The sequence below is a fragment of the Drosophila simulans genome, chromosome 3R (genome assembly GCF_016746395.2).
Source record: "Drosophila simulans strain w501 chromosome 3R, Prin_Dsim_3.1, whole genome shotgun sequence".
Lineage (NCBI taxonomy): Eukaryota > Metazoa > Arthropoda > Insecta > Diptera > Drosophilidae > Drosophila > Drosophila simulans.
The window spans coordinates 8,022,662-8,040,011 of NC_052523.2; the positions used below are offsets into that span (position 1 = coordinate 8,022,662).

The 17,350-nt window shown below is 46.1% G+C and overlaps 7 protein-coding genes across 8 annotated transcripts; 3 read left to right on the forward strand and 4 right to left on the reverse strand.

Annotated features, from left to right (window-relative positions):
- Positions 1 to 4,147: 4,147 nt before the first annotated feature.
- On the reverse strand, positions 4,148 to 6,463 carry LOC6727595 (malate dehydrogenase, mitochondrial). Its single transcript, XM_016175529.3, has 4 exons — positions 6,296 to 6,463; positions 5,925 to 6,132; positions 4,950 to 5,146; positions 4,148 to 4,891 (listed from the first exon to the last, which is right to left on the reverse strand). Exons 1-4 carry the CDS (start codon positions 6,359 to 6,361, stop codon positions 4,352 to 4,354), a joined length of 1,011 nt encoding a protein of 336 aa, XP_016034192.1. The 5' UTR covers positions 6,362 to 6,463; the 3' UTR covers positions 4,148 to 4,351.
- A 290-nt stretch (positions 6,464 to 6,753) lies between these two features.
- Positions 6,754 to 7,975, forward strand: LOC6727596 (COMM domain-containing protein 2). 2 transcript variants are annotated; one of them, XM_039295961.2, is made up of 3 exons: positions 6,754 to 6,978; positions 7,037 to 7,100; positions 7,171 to 7,975. In XM_039295961.2, exon 3 carries the CDS (start codon positions 7,196 to 7,198, stop codon positions 7,895 to 7,897), a length of 702 nt encoding a protein of 233 aa, XP_039151895.1. In that variant the 5' UTR covers positions 6,754 to 6,978; positions 7,037 to 7,100; positions 7,171 to 7,195; the 3' UTR covers positions 7,898 to 7,975. The 2 variants fall into 2 exon arrangements, with proteins under 2 accessions (XP_039151895.1, XP_016034193.1); XM_016176492.3 differs by having other exon boundaries at positions 6,755 to 6,978; positions 7,052 to 7,100.
- LOC6727597 (ribosome production factor 2 homolog) lies at positions 7,915 to 9,181 on the reverse strand. Its single transcript, XM_002102940.4, has 3 exons — positions 9,037 to 9,181; positions 8,761 to 8,976; positions 7,915 to 8,690 (listed from the first exon to the last, which is right to left on the reverse strand). Exons 1-3 carry the CDS (start codon positions 9,054 to 9,056, stop codon positions 7,964 to 7,966), a joined length of 963 nt encoding a protein of 320 aa, XP_002102976.1. The 5' UTR covers positions 9,057 to 9,181; the 3' UTR covers positions 7,915 to 7,963.
- Positions 9,182 to 9,245: 64 nt separating this feature from the next.
- LOC6727598 (transcription termination factor 5, mitochondrial) lies at positions 9,246 to 11,336 on the forward strand. The gene is made up of 4 exons (XM_002102941.3): positions 9,246 to 9,616; positions 9,672 to 10,650; positions 10,703 to 10,927; positions 10,987 to 11,336. Exons 1-4 carry the CDS (start codon positions 9,427 to 9,429, stop codon positions 11,273 to 11,275), a joined length of 1,683 nt encoding a protein of 560 aa, XP_002102977.2. The 5' UTR covers positions 9,246 to 9,426; the 3' UTR covers positions 11,276 to 11,336.
- Positions 11,337 to 11,375: 39 nt separating this feature from the next.
- Positions 11,376 to 12,288, reverse strand: LOC6727600 (SRR1-like protein). Its single transcript, XM_002102943.4, has 2 exons — positions 12,146 to 12,288; positions 11,376 to 12,080 (listed from the first exon to the last, which is right to left on the reverse strand). Exons 1-2 carry the CDS (start codon positions 12,286 to 12,288, stop codon positions 11,393 to 11,395), a joined length of 831 nt encoding a protein of 276 aa, XP_002102979.2. The 3' UTR covers positions 11,376 to 11,392.
- LOC6727601 (coiled-coil domain-containing protein 174) lies at positions 12,157 to 14,712 on the forward strand. The gene is made up of 2 exons (XM_016176493.3): positions 12,157 to 12,296; positions 12,566 to 14,712. The coding sequence occupies exon 2, from the start codon at positions 12,628 to 12,630 to the stop codon at positions 14,335 to 14,337; it is 1,710 nt and encodes a 569-aa protein (XP_016034194.1). The 5' UTR covers positions 12,157 to 12,296; positions 12,566 to 12,627; the 3' UTR covers positions 14,338 to 14,712.
- On the reverse strand, positions 14,352 to 17,014 carry LOC6727602. The gene is made up of 5 exons (XM_002102945.4): positions 16,426 to 17,014; positions 16,175 to 16,338; positions 15,971 to 16,104; positions 15,263 to 15,908; positions 14,352 to 15,203 (listed from the first exon to the last, which is right to left on the reverse strand). The coding sequence occupies exons 1-5, from the start codon at positions 16,570 to 16,572 to the stop codon at positions 14,975 to 14,977; spliced, it is 1,320 nt and encodes a 439-aa protein (XP_002102981.2). The 5' UTR covers positions 16,573 to 17,014; the 3' UTR covers positions 14,352 to 14,974.
- Between the last annotated feature and the right edge of the window lie 336 nt (positions 17,015 to 17,350).

Here is a 17,350-nt window from a genome sequence, read left to right on the forward strand (position 1 = left end):
GTAGACAGATACTCAAGCCCATCGCCACCATCACCATCATCATCATCATCGTATCCACACTTGTCCCACCGAGATGACAGTCCATCCTCAGTAGCGATATCACCACAAACAGCGACCACAGTCGAAAAAAATGCATGATATACTGATATAAAATAACATGAATCATAAAGTAATAGTAATAAAGTAAATATAATATGATATATCATCTATTTTTAAAAAACAAAGGATTAAGTAATATGAAACACCCGTTCACAACCCTTTATAATGTTATTAAAAATCTCCAAAAAGTTGGTTCTGATTAGTGGAGCATATTAATCGTTTTAGATACGATAGGTCTATATTTCCAGGTTTAAAAGTCCCAGATTCTTTCGGTGCAGTAGCATCACCGACATTCCCTCATCCTCCGTGACATCGGCATTATCACATTGTATTACGATATCAGCGGAGACAGCGACATTCTGTGTCGTGCCTCATACACTCGTACATCGGCTATATCTACTATATCTTTTTCATGAGGCAGCGATGTGGATGCGCGCCATGCCCGCGTCGCCCATTCCCATTCCCAGTCGGGTTTACTTGGTTCGGCGATTGTGATCAGTTCGCACAACGAAATTCCAATATGGCGGACGCAAGTACCGCTACACGGACGCACACTAGTGCAGGAGTGCGGAGCACCGTTCACACATACAGATGCGCCCAATTAAGCTTCGTTAAGATCAATTTAAATCCCGCATAAAATATCAAATAGTTTTTGTATTTTAGTTCCACTTCTGACTCGGCTGTCGCTATTCGTTCTCGCTTTCAGCGTTCAGTGGAAAACAAGAAAAAAGCGAAAAACAATGAATGAAAGGAGGAAAAACCTCGACTTATGAACGTGAATACACTGAGCGAAAAGCTAACAGAAAGCTGAGAATGTGAAGAATGTTTGCAAGGTATGAAGAATGATAATTGGTACTTCAATTTCATATCTCCTTAAACAGATATCTTCATAATGAAAATCTTTTCGAACTTCTTAAATGGTATTCTTAGAAGTGCTCACTAAAGCTTGTTCTTAGTCTTCAAATCAAAGTAGAAATCATACAAAAATTTAAGTTTTCAGTGCACATTTCGAAATCTACTGCCCACGAGACAAAGTCTGCAAGTCGACCCGTAGCCATAGCTGTAACCGGACCGCTCCCCCAGCCATCCAGTCAGTATCTGACCTGACAAAGACGTATAGTTTTTTCCCCATTTTCGTTTCGTTAATTCTCCATGGCACTTTGGGGTCCACACTTGCCTGGTACTTGGTACTTGCTGTTCTTGCTCCTTCCAGTCTACCCCCTTTTTATGATGATATTGTATGTACATACATATATCTATATATACTAGAAGGGGGCGGATGTGAGACGTATGCGTATTTCGTGGCTGACATCTGACCCACGATCACAAACGTCCACTCAAATTGGTTTATGCATTTTGCTTTCTGCCGCTGCTGTCTTATGAATTTGCCATCATTTACATGAGATTTTTTTGGGCATGACTGTACCCAAGATCGGAGTTCAAGAATTGTGGTGGGAGTGAGGTATTACATACATTCCATGTTTGTAAAATCAGTGTGGATATAAATTCAGTGTGAATATAAATAGACTTTCTCAGACTTTAAACATGAAGGAATACATAATGTGGTAAGTAAATCATGATGATAGCTACAAAATTGTTTATTAACACAATTATTTATTATTTATTGTGGAAAGCTATAGGATGCTTAACATTTTCTAGGAGCTATATTCCTTGAAAGGACTTATTGTTAAATCAGAGAGTTTATCCCACTCCAGAAAGCATTTAGGGACCAATTTGTCGCGGCATAATTGTTAAATAACCAGCCCGAGTACACCCACCCACAAATCCGACTTGAAGCTTAATCCAATCAAAGGGAAAGTGAGAGAGGACGCCAATAAATTAAAGGCAATCACAATTGCTAGTGCATATCAGCCGCGATATATGGGGCATTTCACTATATGGGATGGGGAGATGATATGGCTGAAGATGTCAACTGATGGGCCTGGCCGGTGTAATTGGCTTTGGGGCTTCTTGGGGCTGTCGATGCACGAAAAATCGCAACACAGTGTGCACAATTCAAATTAATTGCCGACAATTGTGAGTTATTTAAGAAGAAGGCGCCATTTAATGCCCCATCTGAGTGGTGGGAGTGCTGCACTGCAGCTGCGACAGTTGACTTAAGCGACACGATCGCTCTCCCAGAGCAATTTGTGCTGTTATGTAATTGAAATCGATGCCCGGGCAATGCAAATGCTTTCAAACATTCGATATTGGCGCGAAAATGGGCCTTCGATAAGAAAAATACAAGTTCTGCTGCTTTTACACCTCCTACCATAATTTTAAGTTTAGATTTTAAATTTTACTTCTTTTTAGTGGAAATGTACGTTTTTTAAGACTGTTAGCATGAGTGGCAGTGGAAATGGCTCATTATCTAATCTATAACGGACACCTATCGATTGGCGCGAGCTTGAGTTTGAATTTCTCACTTTGAGATTTATGAATGAACAAGTTGATTGCGTTGTGCGATAATAATTAATTAATTAATGTATTGTGGCTGCACTTGACACTCTGCTTCGCTTATCGTTTTTGGTGTTGCTGCCCGTGCGGCGACTTAATTGTTTGTAATTAAATAAAATTGTACAAGGTCGATTACGAAAAGAGAGTGTCGTCGCCGCGAACTGGTAAATCCATCCATGGTAACCAATTTGTTTTAATATAAAATGCCGGCCGGCAATTTCATTTCGCAGTGCATATGTAGTACGTGCGCGGCGTCTGAAAATTGATTCCTGCTCATTATTTCATTAAAAGCGTTCTGCCAATTGGCGGAACCCCAAGAATCGAAATCGTCCGGCCTATCAAATTGTCTCCCGCGCTCCGTGATTTTCGCTTGCAGTTCGATTTGATTTCATGAATGGAATTGTATCAATTGATTGTTTTGGTCTTGTTACCGCTGCCTCTCGATCGCCGATAATTAAGTCGGGGGTGTGTTCGTCCACTCCCCTCCCCTCCACCCCCCTCCAAAATGGCTAAATAGGCTAGAATTATTGGGGCTGTGGTGCTCTGCATCGCTCGAGTTTAATGAACAAATCAAATTGTCTAATAGTAATCCAATTTACTCGATTCGAGCTGCTGCCAAGCACTTCAATTGGCCAAAGCAGTGCAAAACGATGTGGAAAGTTATGGAAAATTATGGATAAGAGGATTGATCTCAACATTTACAAAATTTATTTATGAAAAACATGTTTTTACAAACAGAAATGTCAAAGAAATAGGTAAGTCATATTTAAAGAATGAAATACTTTGAATTATCTAAAATGTAATATTTTATATTGATCATCTACTAATACAGAAACTAAAAGTAGATTGAAAAGATTGCTTAGCCATTGATATATAAAAACATGTGATATTTGAATTCAAACTAGCAATTATCACAAATACAAAGTATCTTAAGACACGTTCATGCGAAAGTTGATTTGATAATATGCAGATCAATAATCTTCAGAAGGTGTGAATTGCTTGGAAATTAAATTGCAATTTGTTTATATGTATAAACAAATAGGATTTCTATAAAGCTGTCGAAAGATTTCGTTAGTTACGCAAATTCGAAAGGAATGCGCCACATGTACAGCATAAAAAATTCAACTCTCACATAAATTTGTATATCGTTAAAAAATGAATTCCGAAATGCGTACGCACTGGATTCGGAGCCGGAGTCTTGGGAGGATTCCGGTGGGGTTGTCATGGGCGTCGGGACGGGGGTCGTCGTGACATGCGGGCAAGTTTAAATTGATCTTAACGAAGCTTAATTGGTTGCGTCTGTGTGTGTGAGCATTGTGTTTGTTTGCGGCGGTGTAGGCTACACTCAGCGAAATTTCCGGTTGGCAAATGCCATCCATCTGGTGTGTGTCCGACAAACACTCTATGCCTTCGCTCAGTGTAAACTGGGCAACCATTTTCCCTGTGACTCTACTTTGGAATCTCAAAAACAGATCCTAAACCCATAGTTGAATATATTTTTGCTGTGGGAAGAAGACATTCAAATCACTCGTTGATATTTTTGGGTGTTTAAAAAACATTACCGCGCAAGTGGGCTTAAAAATCAAATGCATTTTTCCAAGTTTACAATTTGTTTATTTCAGATATCAACTGGTTTCATTTTACACCACACACGGGGCGCAGATCTATACAATCTTGGGACACGCCGACTTGAGACGAAAGATTTGCTAGGGGTAGTATGGGTAGTTTGCCAATTCACAATAGGCGCTAATGAAGTACACGATTTTTTGGTAGCGGATGGGATTTGTTGGATCGCTTAGGCGTTGGCGAAGTCAATGCCCTTCTGGATGTTCTTCTTCAGCTCGGGAATGGCGGCCTCCAGCAGCTTCTTCTCGTAGTCGTTGAGCTTGGGCAGGCCGAGGTTCTCCTGGACGCCGTTCTTGCCCAGCACCAGGGGTGTGGAGAAGAAGGTGGCCTCCGTGACGGTGGACTGCACATAGGAGCACTCGATCACGTTCTTCTCGCCGTTCAGTCCCTTCAGCAGGGAGCCGGCGAAACGGGCACCAGCGTAGGCCATCGACAGAGTGGCGGAACCGGCTCCGGCCTTGGCCTTAACGACCTCGGTACCGGCCTCCTGGATGCGCACGGTCAGCTTCTCGATGGTGTCCTGGTTGCCCTTGAACAGGGGCTGGCTCTGGGAGAGCACGGGCAGGATGGTCACGCCGGAGTGGCCGCCAATCACGGGGATCTGCACGGTCTGGGGATCCACACCCAGGGCATGGCCGATGAAGGCGCGGGCACGCACCACATCCAAGGTGGAGACCCCGAACAGACGCTTGGGATCGTAGACACCAGCCTGAAAGAAGGAATGGAATCAGGAATCAGGATCACAAGCAGGTAATAAAGTTTCTTACCTTCTTGAGGATCTCGGCAGCGATGGGCACGCAGGTGTTCACCGGGTTGGTGATGATGGCCACCAGGGCCTTGGGGCAGTTCTTGGCAATGGAGTTGGAGATGTCCTTGATGATGCCGGCGTTCACGTTGAACAGATCATCGCGGGTCATGCCGGGTTTGCGGGGCACACCAGCGGGAATGACCACCACATCGGATCCTGCAAAAGGTGGGCAAAAAAGTGCATCGCTGATTAGTTTGCCTGGCTGGCTGACACTTTGAGCTTTGATCGTTTATGGGTTCAATCCCGGTGGCTTCTGCACTGATAAGTAGCCGCTTCTGATTACGTCGTTATTAATACCAATAACCATTCCACGGCTATCAGGGTGTATATTCTCTGCTGCTTATCTTATCAGAGCATAAAATTTCGTTAATGCAAATCACATGGAAGAGCTCTGCATATATGTATACTAATGGTAAAGTCTAAATCTTTATTCTATAAATCTTTATTCTGGATTCTTAATGTTTATATTCATTGTTAAAAACATCTATTTGTTTTTATGTGAAGCTACTAAGTTATGAAGATTTTCAATTTTGAACAGAAAATATAATTTTACATAACTTTAAAAAATATTCAAGAATACTTATATAAATTGACCATTATTTCTATATTCCATTTTAAAAAACATACATGTTTAAAAGTACACAAGCAATACAAAACATCTAACCAACTGAACCACATAAGTAGATTAATTATTTTGAAAAATATGTAAATATTTTAGAAAGCCTAATAGATTTAAACGAAGACAGATACTTCACAATTTGTCAGTAAAACCATTGAAGCTAAGCACTTCAAGTACAGTGCGTATCATATCATGAGTGATAGTGGTGGATTCAAAATTCCCTGCCCCCTGCGAAACCACCACCAGCGTAGGCAAATTTTCCACTGGTATCCGCTAGTCACATAACCTCACTCGCGGCCCCTGCCCTCTACTCACCCTTCAGGGAGTCACCCAGCTGGTCGGCTCCGATGAATCCGGCGGTCTTGCTCTTGGTGTCGATATGCGACAGATCGGCGGCCACACCGGGCGTATGAACGATGTCGTACAGCGCCAAGTCGGTGACCAGGGGATTCTGCTTGAGGAGCAGCGACAGCGGCTGGCCGATTCCTCCAGCGGCACCGCAAACGGTCACCTTGTAGTTGTTCTAGATCGGGAATGCAAAGGTATGGCGAGAGTTGCGATGTTATGTCAGGCTGTGTAGTTATTGTCAGCGGATGCAGTGTATTAGCCGCCACTGTTACGTAAACAGTTGCAGTGAAATGGGCAAGATTCTGGCCGGGATTTTGGAGGGTAACAACAATGCTCACCTGCTGGCCAACCGAGAAGGTGCGCACTCCCTGCAGGGCCAATTGCTTCGTCACTTGCTTCAGCATATTTGCACGGGTTTTGGTTACAAAGTGTATTGGTTAAAACAATTAAACGAGAGCAGTTCTGCCAGCAAAATCCCACGGGCCAATGAAACAGATTTGCGAATCCATGTTGTTGTTGTTGTTGCCTTGGGGGCGGGGGAGAACAGGGTTGCTATCGCTGTGGGAGCTTTTACTTGAACAAAAGCTTTTGGTTGATTCGGTTTCGATTTGGGGGGAACATTTTAGGTGCATATGAACTAGCTATTTGTTATAGCCAACTTGCAATGTTTAGGAAAAGCATCATTTCGCATGCAAATATTTAAATTGCAGCTGCAGTGCAGCATATTCAAAATTTGAATTTGAGCCTGCATATCGATACATATCAAATGGAGCTGCCAACTCAGTTGCAAGCCATGTTCAATTGAGCCGCAGAATCGTATCGACCTATCGATATTCGATAGCAACCAGATTTATTTATTTTGGTTTGTCCCAATAAATGTTTATTTTATGCAGCGGTAATAAGGTGCTACTGGAGCGGTAATAAGGTGCTACTGGAGAATGTAATCATATTGATGCTCTCTAATCATAATTAAACTATTTAAGTAGTTTCCAAGTATGCATTTAAAGCTCTAAGTGATAAGGTAAGGGGTATGCATAGCTCAGCTCAAGTTTATTGTTTATGTTTATAAATTAACTAAGTTCTGATATTTACAGCTGAAATACAGCAGCAAGACTTAACTCTCAAGAAGTCAACACTTCAAAGGTAATCGTCTGCGATTAAATGAATATAGCGCATACTCATTTACCTAATGAATACATCCAATACTATTTAGCTAACTTAGTGAGGCAACCACAAAGATGTCATCTCTGCGCTTAACTCAACAACAGCGCGACCATTTGAGTCTGCTCCAAAGGCCCGCCAGCGCTGTGGTGGAGCTGTGCAAGTCGGCCTTTGATTACCTAATAAATGGACCCAATCCCGGCCGTTACGAGATGCTGGCCAAAAAGTCCGCGGATTTGGGCAGTCCTGAGGCAGTGCAGCAGGCGGTGGAGGCGCTGATATCCCTGCTCATCAGCGTGACCACCCGAGTGGGGAGCAGTTCCGTCGACATGGAGGCCGTGCTGCGCCAGACATTCCCCGAACTCGGCGACGATGTGATAGAAGTTCTCGAGCAGTTTGTCACCAGCAAACGAAACTTTGTGGAGGGCTCAATCAAGTCTGCTAACATACGTGCCTATCGGCTGGTCAACCTGGACTGGCGACTGGAGGTGCGCACTGCGTCGCGGAGCCTGCTGGATCAGTGCCAAGTGGTGGTGACCATGAAGCTATACCTGCACACCGAACCGAAGAATGAAAACCGAGAGCTGCTGGCGGTGGACGTCTCCGGGCGCAGCGAACAGGAGCTGCAGGCCATGCAGGAGGACGAGCGGCTGCATCGAAAGGATTTGCTGGTGCAGACGGATGTCGGCAGTCTGATGCACATGATCAAAACGCTGGAGGACGCGTTGGCCGAGTCCAAGACACGGCGCATTCGCAATATTGTCGACGGCATACACTGATACGACTCCAGAACTCATACACTTGTTAAAGCTAATTTAATCAGGACCAATTTATTACAACTAAAGTTAACTAGAGAAGGGATTGTTTCCTTGTGAGGCGAGTGCTTCGGCGGCGGCCGCCTTCAGAGCAACCTTCTTGCGCTGTCGGTTCTCCTTCTTCTCCTCAGGCGTCTTACGCAGCGCCTTGACGCGACGCGTTTGAATGGAGCCCGTTTGCTGCTTGCCCAGATGCACACGTCCCTTGGTGTTGCCCAGGGCGTCTGTGCTAATGTTCTTCTTCTTGCCCACCTTCAACTGCTTGGGCTGTTTGCGTGCCTGCTTGTACAGATCCTCGCTGGCGATCTTGGTGCGGCGAATGGAGAAGTCGGCTGAGGGTCCGATCTCCTCAAGCTCAATGCGCGGCGTCCTCTGGCCAGATTTCTTCAGGAGTATCCGGTAGGAGCGCATCAGTATGTTCATGTCATCGGTAACCGTGAAACTCAGAACGTGTTCGATGCCCTGCAGCCGGATCGAATCCACCTTCTCGCGCTGGAAGGTGTCGATGAACAGATTGCGAAGGCGCCTCAGTTCCTCGGTCTGTGCCCATTTCGGGCCATTGAACACTAGGCAGGGCTTGACGCAGGCTCCGATTTTTTCGTTCTTAAACTCGGAAATCGCCTGATACCGCTTGATGCCCAGTTCAAACATGTCCAGCACCTCGTTCTCGAAGATCCTGCCTAGAATAATGTTATCGGGTCGCTTCTTGGACGTGGAACCGAAGGTGAACAGAGCAGCATCGTTCTTCATGGTCAAGCTGGTGATTAGAATGATGTTAACAATTAAATAAACTACATTTTGGATATATTAGCTTTGTCCAAACTTACAATTCCAGAGAGGAGGGATCGTCAAAGGGGGTAATGTCGTTTTTGCGATTCAGCACCTTAACCAGCGGCTTCTTCAGCGCCTGCAGATCCTTCATGCACAGCTTCACATTGCCGCCGCACTTTCTTCCGTCCAAAAACAGCATTGTTCGGGCGGATTCAATGAGTTGCGGCTCCCTGGCCAGCAACACCTTCTTTCCCTTGCGGGTTTTGGGTTTCCTGGAAGCGCAATTGGTTTAATTTCATTTGCATTTCATGGGCTGCATCTCCAATGCTTACCTGATACGTAAAAGCGACATATTTAAATGTTTTTAATTAAAAACCAAGTCAAGTAAACTAAAATTCACGCGCACGTGTAAGAACGCTGCGGGGTTAGGGATGTGAAAACAACCGTCGTCGTATCGATGAAATGGATTTGCCGGCCGTATCGATAGTTGATTACTTACCACAAGATCAAAGGAAAATAAATTTTTCTCACATTCAAAGCCTTTTTGCAACTCAATCATTGAACAAAATAATATTAGAAATATTAAAATGTTATTATATTTTGATATATTTTATATTGTATATATATGCTGCCATCACTAGCTGCAACAGTTGCCATTCACCACGAATAACAGTTACGTTTCTTTGCCGATTGTAAATAAGTCTGCGGGAAATGTTATAACTATGCTGCGCAACGGCCAGAATCAAGCGCAATTGCTGGCCCGGAGCCTTGGACAGCTGGCGCGGGGAATGGCCAGTTCGAAACGGGTCAGCAGTAAGAAGCAGGATCTGAAGCCAAAACTGCCAAAGCCACCGACAGTCGAGACGCCGATGGAAGAGCCACTGAATGCGAACTATTTGTCCAAAACTCTGGGTAAGCTAAGTTTGGTTTGAAGTTGATTTAGGGAGTCACTATGGCGTCTTTATAGGTAGTTCCTATCGGGTTTGGGCGACAGCCTTAGAGAAGCATCCAGAGCTCAAGACGTTGAAGCGCAAGGACTTGCTAAACTCCTACGACACTTTGAAATCACTGGACTATAGTGTGGACGACATCATAGCGAAGCCCATGATCATCTATTATGGTGCGACCACTTTGGCCAATCGCCACAGTGTCTTGCAGGAGTGCGGCTTCCACAACGTGACTGTCCAAACGCTGGCCAAGTATGTGACCGTGGTCAACAAGCCGATAGAAGTCCTGAAGTCACATAGCTACATCCCCTTCGATTTGAAGGTGGCGGAACGTCTGGCGGGATATTTTAAGGACATCAAGCTGCCGGTGGATTTACGGGAGCTGGAGAGTGAGACACTCACACTGAAGAGCTTGAGACAATCCCTGCTCAACGCTTACCTGCGTGAACGTCTCCAGATGGACGACAACGATCTTCAGAAGCTGTGGCGCGTTTACACGCGCATCCGCCACAAGAGTTTTCGAGCAGTGCAGGACACCATTGAACTGCTGACCAAAGAGTTTCATTTTCCCATCGAGCGGCTAAGGAAGAACAGCTTTCTGCTCTATTCGGAAGCAGATAACGTGCGGCGCATCCTGCGAGAGGTACCTACCATTGACTCGCAGGACATACGCGAAATCGGCTTTCGCAGACCCAAGATTTTGATGTCCACGTGCGATAGCTTGAAGCAAACGCTGCAGCACGTCCACGATTTCGGCATCAGTGAGGATGCCGTTCTCCGCTGCCTGGAGGTGCTCACCCTTGGACCGGATACGGTTCTGGAGCGACTAAGGGATCTGCAGGAGATCGAGGAGTTTCAAGTCTTGGGTACCAATCCGCGAGTCCTAAGACTGGTGCACTACCAGAACAAGGCGCGACTGCGTCTGGATTATCTCAATCAACTGCGGGTTCGGTGCGCCTCCTTGCACATCCTTTCTTGCGGGTCCGAGGCTTTCGCTAAGTAAGTATCTATGTCATCTTATTGACTGACTAATTAAATAACCATCTTCCAGATTTGCCAGAGATGGCTCGGATCGTACTAAAGGCCGCGATATAGTCGTCTACTTGGGTAATGTTTTGGGGAAGGACGTGCAAGTGCTGCGCAATCTTCTCTCTCGCCATCCCAACTGGTGCCATATACCTTTGCTGCACGTAAAGCAGTGTCTGGAGTACTTATGCAGCAAAAAGTTTAAACTTAGTGAGATATTTGCGAACATACACTTGCTGCTTTATCCCATGTGAGTGGTAAAATTAATTTACAAGCGATTTTGCCCTAATACTCATTGTTTCTTCACAGCAAACGCATTGAAGAAAAAATGCTTCTTTTGCAATCACCCGATGCACAAGAAGATCTGCAGTTGCCAGTGGCGAATTTCGATTCGTTAAGCAACAACGAGATCCTGACTCTCATTCTCTACCTAATCGAATCGGAGTTCCACTTCACGGGCGACGGCATCTGGACGGAGCAGCATACACATCACGTGGAGAACTTCAACAATCTACTGCCCGACTTTCCGGAAAGTCTCAATAAGGTCTACAAGTACGGCGTAAAGCCTGCAGATAAAATGATTATGGAGCGCTTGTAGGAGCCTCCAAAATAATTGTAAATAGCTTGTTATTAAATTTGGAAACTATTCTGAAACCCAACTTACTACTTTTGGTATATATGCAAAAAACGTTTAAAAGTCCAATGTCCAAATCATTTATTCAGATTCCAGCTTCAGGGCAGCAAAGTTCGTCTCCGTTTCCGTGATCAGCTCATCCTCATTCACCTTCAAGGGAGCACATCGTGTCCAGAACGCTTCGTCGTTGCTACCGGGCAATGATTTCTGGGGGAACGTGTGCAGCGACAAGTCGTTGAATACATTGTGGTGCTCGTAGTCATCTTCCAGCGGATTCTCTGTACAATGTTCTACTATTCTTATTATGTGGTCATCCTGGTTTCTAGGCGTCATAGTCAGCATTTCGAAGCTATTCGAGATGAGAAAAACGTTGGGCAGTGTCTCCCGCTTCCAGTTGGACCACAGGATGTTATGCATCAGAGCGTAGGGGCAGTGTGGCAGATAATAGAGCGTTGGCACCGTCGCCTCGTGCTTGCCCGCGCAGTCCTCGCTCATTATACTACCGTCGAACAGTCGGATCAGTTCCTTCTCGCTGTCTCTGAAGACGGGATCGAAGTACAAAGCCTCTCTGATCTTGTGGTGCCGGTGCAGTCCAATCACAAAGGCAGCCTGATGCAGGGCATGGTAGGTGCGGGAGAAGGGCCCCAGTCCCAGGCAAACAATTCGCTCCAACGGTTTCCTAATGCCCTCCAGTTGCTGCTGTAGCGTTTCCATGGCCACCAGAAAGTAGTCGCTTTGACACATCTCGGTGCACAGGTTTTCCAGACGCCTAGAAGTGGATTTTGTTTTCAGGAAAACAGGGCTATGAAAAACACTGAAATGTGAAATACTTACGGCTGAAATTTCTCCACATTCACATCCGGACAGTCGATTAGGTAATCGCTTTCAGATTTATGGCGATCCCGCCGTCTCAGGCACTTACGAGCCATCCATTTCTTGCGCGTTACCACCTGAAAATCCTCTCCAGAGTTCGACATTCCAAAAGGTAAATAAACACGCTTCTTCTTCTTCTTGTCGCCTCGCTTAGTGTGGCCGTATTTGGTACAGAGGAAAAACATAAGCTGTTAAATGGTTTATTAAATTATTTATTATTTATTTATTTGTTACTTTAATTTATAGCTTTAATATGCTTCTTCTTTCGATATATGTCAGTTGTTAAATTTTTTATTACTTTTCTTTAAAGCAGCAGAATAATATGCACAGTCCTATAGAATAATTAAAATTATAGCAAGTATCTCGATTTTTTTTTGTCAGTGTATCTATCAGCTGTTGCCACTGCAACTTTTTCGCACAGCTGTATTTTACTTTTGTACGCAATGAACGATCCAAACAAGGCCATTAGTGTGAATCTCTCCTCGCTGCTCAGCCTAAAGGCGGAATTGCTGCGGAAACAGCATGAGGTGAGGGTGGCCAAGGCCACAAAGGGATCCGCCGCCGACTTTCGCCCCGCCAAGAGCGCCGGCAACAAGGAAAAGTTCAATGATCAGGGCTACAAGAAGGTCGGAAGCAGCGACGATGGTGCCAAAGTGTACGAGGCCGAGGACCACGCTCAGTTGGAGAAGTCACGGCGCATCCTGGAGGCCAAGAGTAAGTTCTACGACCGGATGAGCCGCAATGGAGGCAGCCTCAACTCCGATGATAATTGCCTGGTGATGTTCAACCGCAAAAAGCAGGAGGCAGATCGGGAGCCGGAGCAGCGCACGCAGAGGCGTGAGTCCCGCCAGCGACTGAGTAGCAGCAGCAGTTCCAGCCACGATGAGGAAGACCACGACGATTTAGAGGTGGAGTACGTTGATTGCCTGGGACGCACTAGAAAGTGTTTGCGGAAGGACTTGAAGGAGGCCAAGCGACGCGACAAGGAACTTGCCGAGAGCATGCCGGAGCGCCTAGATCAGACCAAGGCCAACTGGATGATAGATACCAAAGGGAGCCGCGAGCAGAATAGTAACCACAACAGCGATGATGAGTCCTTCATTGGGCCGCGGCCAACGGAGAGCGTCGTCAGCGAGGCCCTGTCCACGATGACCAAACACGACGAACAGCGCATGAACTGGGAGCGCAAGGAGCAGGAGAATTTCGACAAGCCTGATGTCCACTACCAGGATGTCTTCTTTGACGAAGCGCGCACCCACGGTGTTGGCTACTATGCCTTCTCCACGGACGAAGAGGAGCGCCGAAAGCAGCAGTTGGATCTGGAAAAGGCACGCCAAGCTACGACTGCTGAGCAAATGCGACGAGATGAATTGCGCGCCCAACGAGACCGTCTCGTGGCAGAGCGCGTGCTGGCCGCCAAAAACAGGATTCGAGAACGCAACGGCTTGCCACCCATCAACGTTGAAGACTACCTGCGGGAGGAACAGCAAAAGAAGGACGAATTAGCGAAAGAAAAAGCAGAACTAAAGCGGGAGGAGGAAGAGCGGAAGGCAGCCATCGAGCGTAAAAAAGAAAAGGAGGAGGCTGAACTTGAAGAATTGCGAAAGGAGCACGTACGCGATTGGGACAAGAACAAACCTGGTGTGCGCAAGCGACGAGACTCGGACAGCGCAGAGCCACCTGAGGAGGAGGAGTGGAAGTACAAGGCCGAACGCCTGCCCATGTCCCAGGAGGAGTGGAATGAGAAGCAGCGTGCCCAGCGGCCTGCAGAATTTGCGCCCATGCCAGAACCTGTTACCCTCAAGCGCAGCAACTTCAGCAGCATGCCACCGCCTATGGTGTGGAACCGTGCCCAAGAGCCGCAGTTCCACAACTTTCACAGCACAAAGGAGGAAAAGAAGTTCCAGCGACGGAGCTATAGTGCGCCTAACGAGGCCGAAGATGATGAACAACCGAGCACATCCAGTCGTGGCATGGGTGCAGCTATTCCCCCGCCTGCTGGATTGGATGACCGAGCTCCACCAGCTAAAAAGTCCAAGTCCCAGGACGACCTGGAGCGCTCCATCGAAGCGGGTCTTAGATTTCTGCGCGAGAACTGCGACAAGGGCCTCCTGGGAAACAAGGGCACCTGGACGGCCAAGGCGGATTACTAAGTTAAGGAAAGGCATACCCTTCATTTATAGTTTATTACTTTGTGTAAAGAATACTTTAGAAAAACACAATACGCCTAGACAAGCCTTCTATTGTCTGTTTTTTTTCGGCCTAAGTTCAACAAATGTATTGTTTATTTTAGCTACGACTAGAGCGAATAGTGCTTTTTCACAATTCCTGTCCAATTTAAAGGCCCTGTGCCCAATTGCATTCCGCCAAGGTAAACGCAAGGGAAACTTAAATTTTTCGAGAATACCTACTGGTATTCAACAACGGGGATCATAAATTAAACGTAAGACTAAACAAAAAACATCTACTATTTACTATTTTGGCATCGCTCTGTTTGCTCATCTAGCAGTACAAATAAATAAATAAATTTTTCATACGGGGAAGTGTTAACTCTGACTACATGAAGTCCAACCTGGGACGCAGGGCCAAGGAATTGGCTGCTACAGAAACGTAACATAAAGGTAGCGGTGGTACCGTAAACGTACAAAGTCTTGCTAAGTTACTGGTAATTTTTACTATCTTGCATACATATAACTAAGGGTTAAGTGAGCATCAACTGGAGCACTGCGTATTGTTCGAAATTGGTGTTTTGGGCTGACAGCTAGTGTTCCATTTGGATTGCAGGGTGGCCTAGAGCATGTCCCGATCCACCATATCAATGACTATCTCCGACATCTTCTGGCGGCACAGGTCGTTGGGTGGAAAGTTGAGCGTGGGCGCGCCCACATCCTCTCCGAGTTCATCGCTTCGATCCAAGTACATATCGGGGGCATCCTCCGAAGAGCAGGTGCTAATAGGCAGGATATCCAATGCCAAGCCAAGAGCAAAGCGTCCGTATGTCTTCAGCTCCTCGGCAAAGCTATAGAGATATAAAACATCAATTAACTATTTTCCCTCTTTAAAAAATCATTCGCTTACAGATCCTGTAGCTTCTGTAATGTGTCGCAGTGGTCCGGCAAATTGGTGCAGAGCATTTGCAGCCATCGAAACAGCTCCTCCGTATAGATCTTGAGCAGAGTCTGCAGCTGAGCATCGCGCATTTCCTTGGTGGTGCAGCAGTACAGCAGATTGGCAATGTCCAGTGCGATCGAGCTGTAGCGTATCAGCTGAAAGTCGAGCAGCGCCACCTCCAGCACTCGGTGTGGATCCTCCGGATCATAGTGGTACAGAAAGTTGTTCACCCAGCAGTCGCCGTGGCAAATGGCGGATAACGGCGACTCCGTACTGGCCAACTTCACCATCCGGCCGAAGAATGAGGAGCTTTCTGCGAATTTATTCATAGCCAGGACATACTTGGAGTCGGGGGGCAGCACCTCGGACACCATCTGAATGGCGTTCTTGGTAAGGCGCTCGTAGTAGTTTCGATACCAACTCGTATTGGCCGTGCAGAAGATGCCCTCGCTGATCACGCTGCACAGATTGCTGAACTCCAGCGGTTTCTCGAACTTGTAGGCTAGGCTAAGGCCGTGCAGCTGGGCCACCTGCAGCAGGACGGACTGCGTCTCCTCCAGACTGAGGCCTTTGTGGCGGTCGGACATCTGGAAGCCGCGTTCGCGAAGATCCTCTACGGAAAATGTAAATTAATAAGCCAAATAAGAATCCCTAGTAAAGGCGGGAGGTAATTACCCATTATGAGCAGATCATGCCTGGCTGAATAGCACTTGGGAATGGCATTGAACACGGGTGTGTCCTGGTTCGTTTTGCTGGCCTGGAACTTGAGCAGTTCCGGCATGATGGTGTTGTAGAACTGCACCTCGTTGCTGTGGATAATAGGCAGGGATTATGAGCCTCTTGGGCGCTATTTAGGATACGCGGAATTGGAGCACTCACCGGAAGAGCTTGTCGCTCTTGTAGGCCTCCCGCGCGACTACACTCTCCGGCATCACCTTGCAGATGACGTTCTGTTCCCATTTGAGACTCCTCCGCTTTCCGGTCAGCTTTATGCGATACAGGGCGGCCGTATAGTTGTCACCCCGGTCGGAGCCCTGGGCCAGCTGCAAAAGTACATACATATGTATGTACATAGGTGGGTGGAAATGATTTCATAACCGAATGTTGGGTGCTCGCAGAAGTGTCCTTACCTCGAAGGCATCGATCTGCACATCCGGTTCCACGTGCTTGTAGATGTCCTGGAACACCTCGAGCGAGAGGATTTGTTTGCTCTCCACGGCGTTTGCCGCTCCCAGTCCGGTAGTTGTTGTTGCCGCTGCTGTCTCCGTAATACCCATTTTTCCAAGGAGTCCTGTGGAGGCTCTTACAGGCAGCAGCTTACTCTCGATTCTTTGCACACAATGTGGATGGTTTTATTGCAGAAAACGCACTGCTCTATTTAGTTTTCGGTTTCCCCTTTACAGTTTATTCATCGATTTTGCGCGAACATGTGTTTCTTTTCGCACTGCTACGTGTTTATGCTTCTTCTTCTCTCGCCGTGTCCTTTCGCTTTCGTGCTTTTCCTCCCCTTCGTGCATTGCGTGCCTTAGCGCGCATCCAATACGAAATTTGAACTGTCCATACCCAACACAGCACATGCACGAGGAACATCGAAGCATCTTACAAACCAAATAAATGCCAAATTAAGCTCTCCTCTCCCTTTTTTTTTCAGAATTTGTCGTACGATGAGTTCAAGCAGTGTATATGAAGGAGGTCTTACCGCACACATGTAATACTAAAAAGTCCCCGTTCCTCGTTATTCATTTTGTAGCTGCAGCCCTGGTCTTACGTTATTCGATATATCGTTACGTTGCGATATAAATACATATGATACGTAATGATAGTTCAAAAAGTTCTTGTAGTTATTGAGATACTTTAAAAAATAAATATAAACCAAAGACATTTAGAAAAATAAAGACATTTTAATAAAAGTAATGAGTGTCCATTCATCCCTTTTTTAATACAAATATTTTTCCGAAAGAATTATGCCATTAATTACCTTTTTTATAGAAGCGATTCCGACCATAAAAAGTATATACATATATTCTTGATCAGGATCAGGATTATTTCCCATTT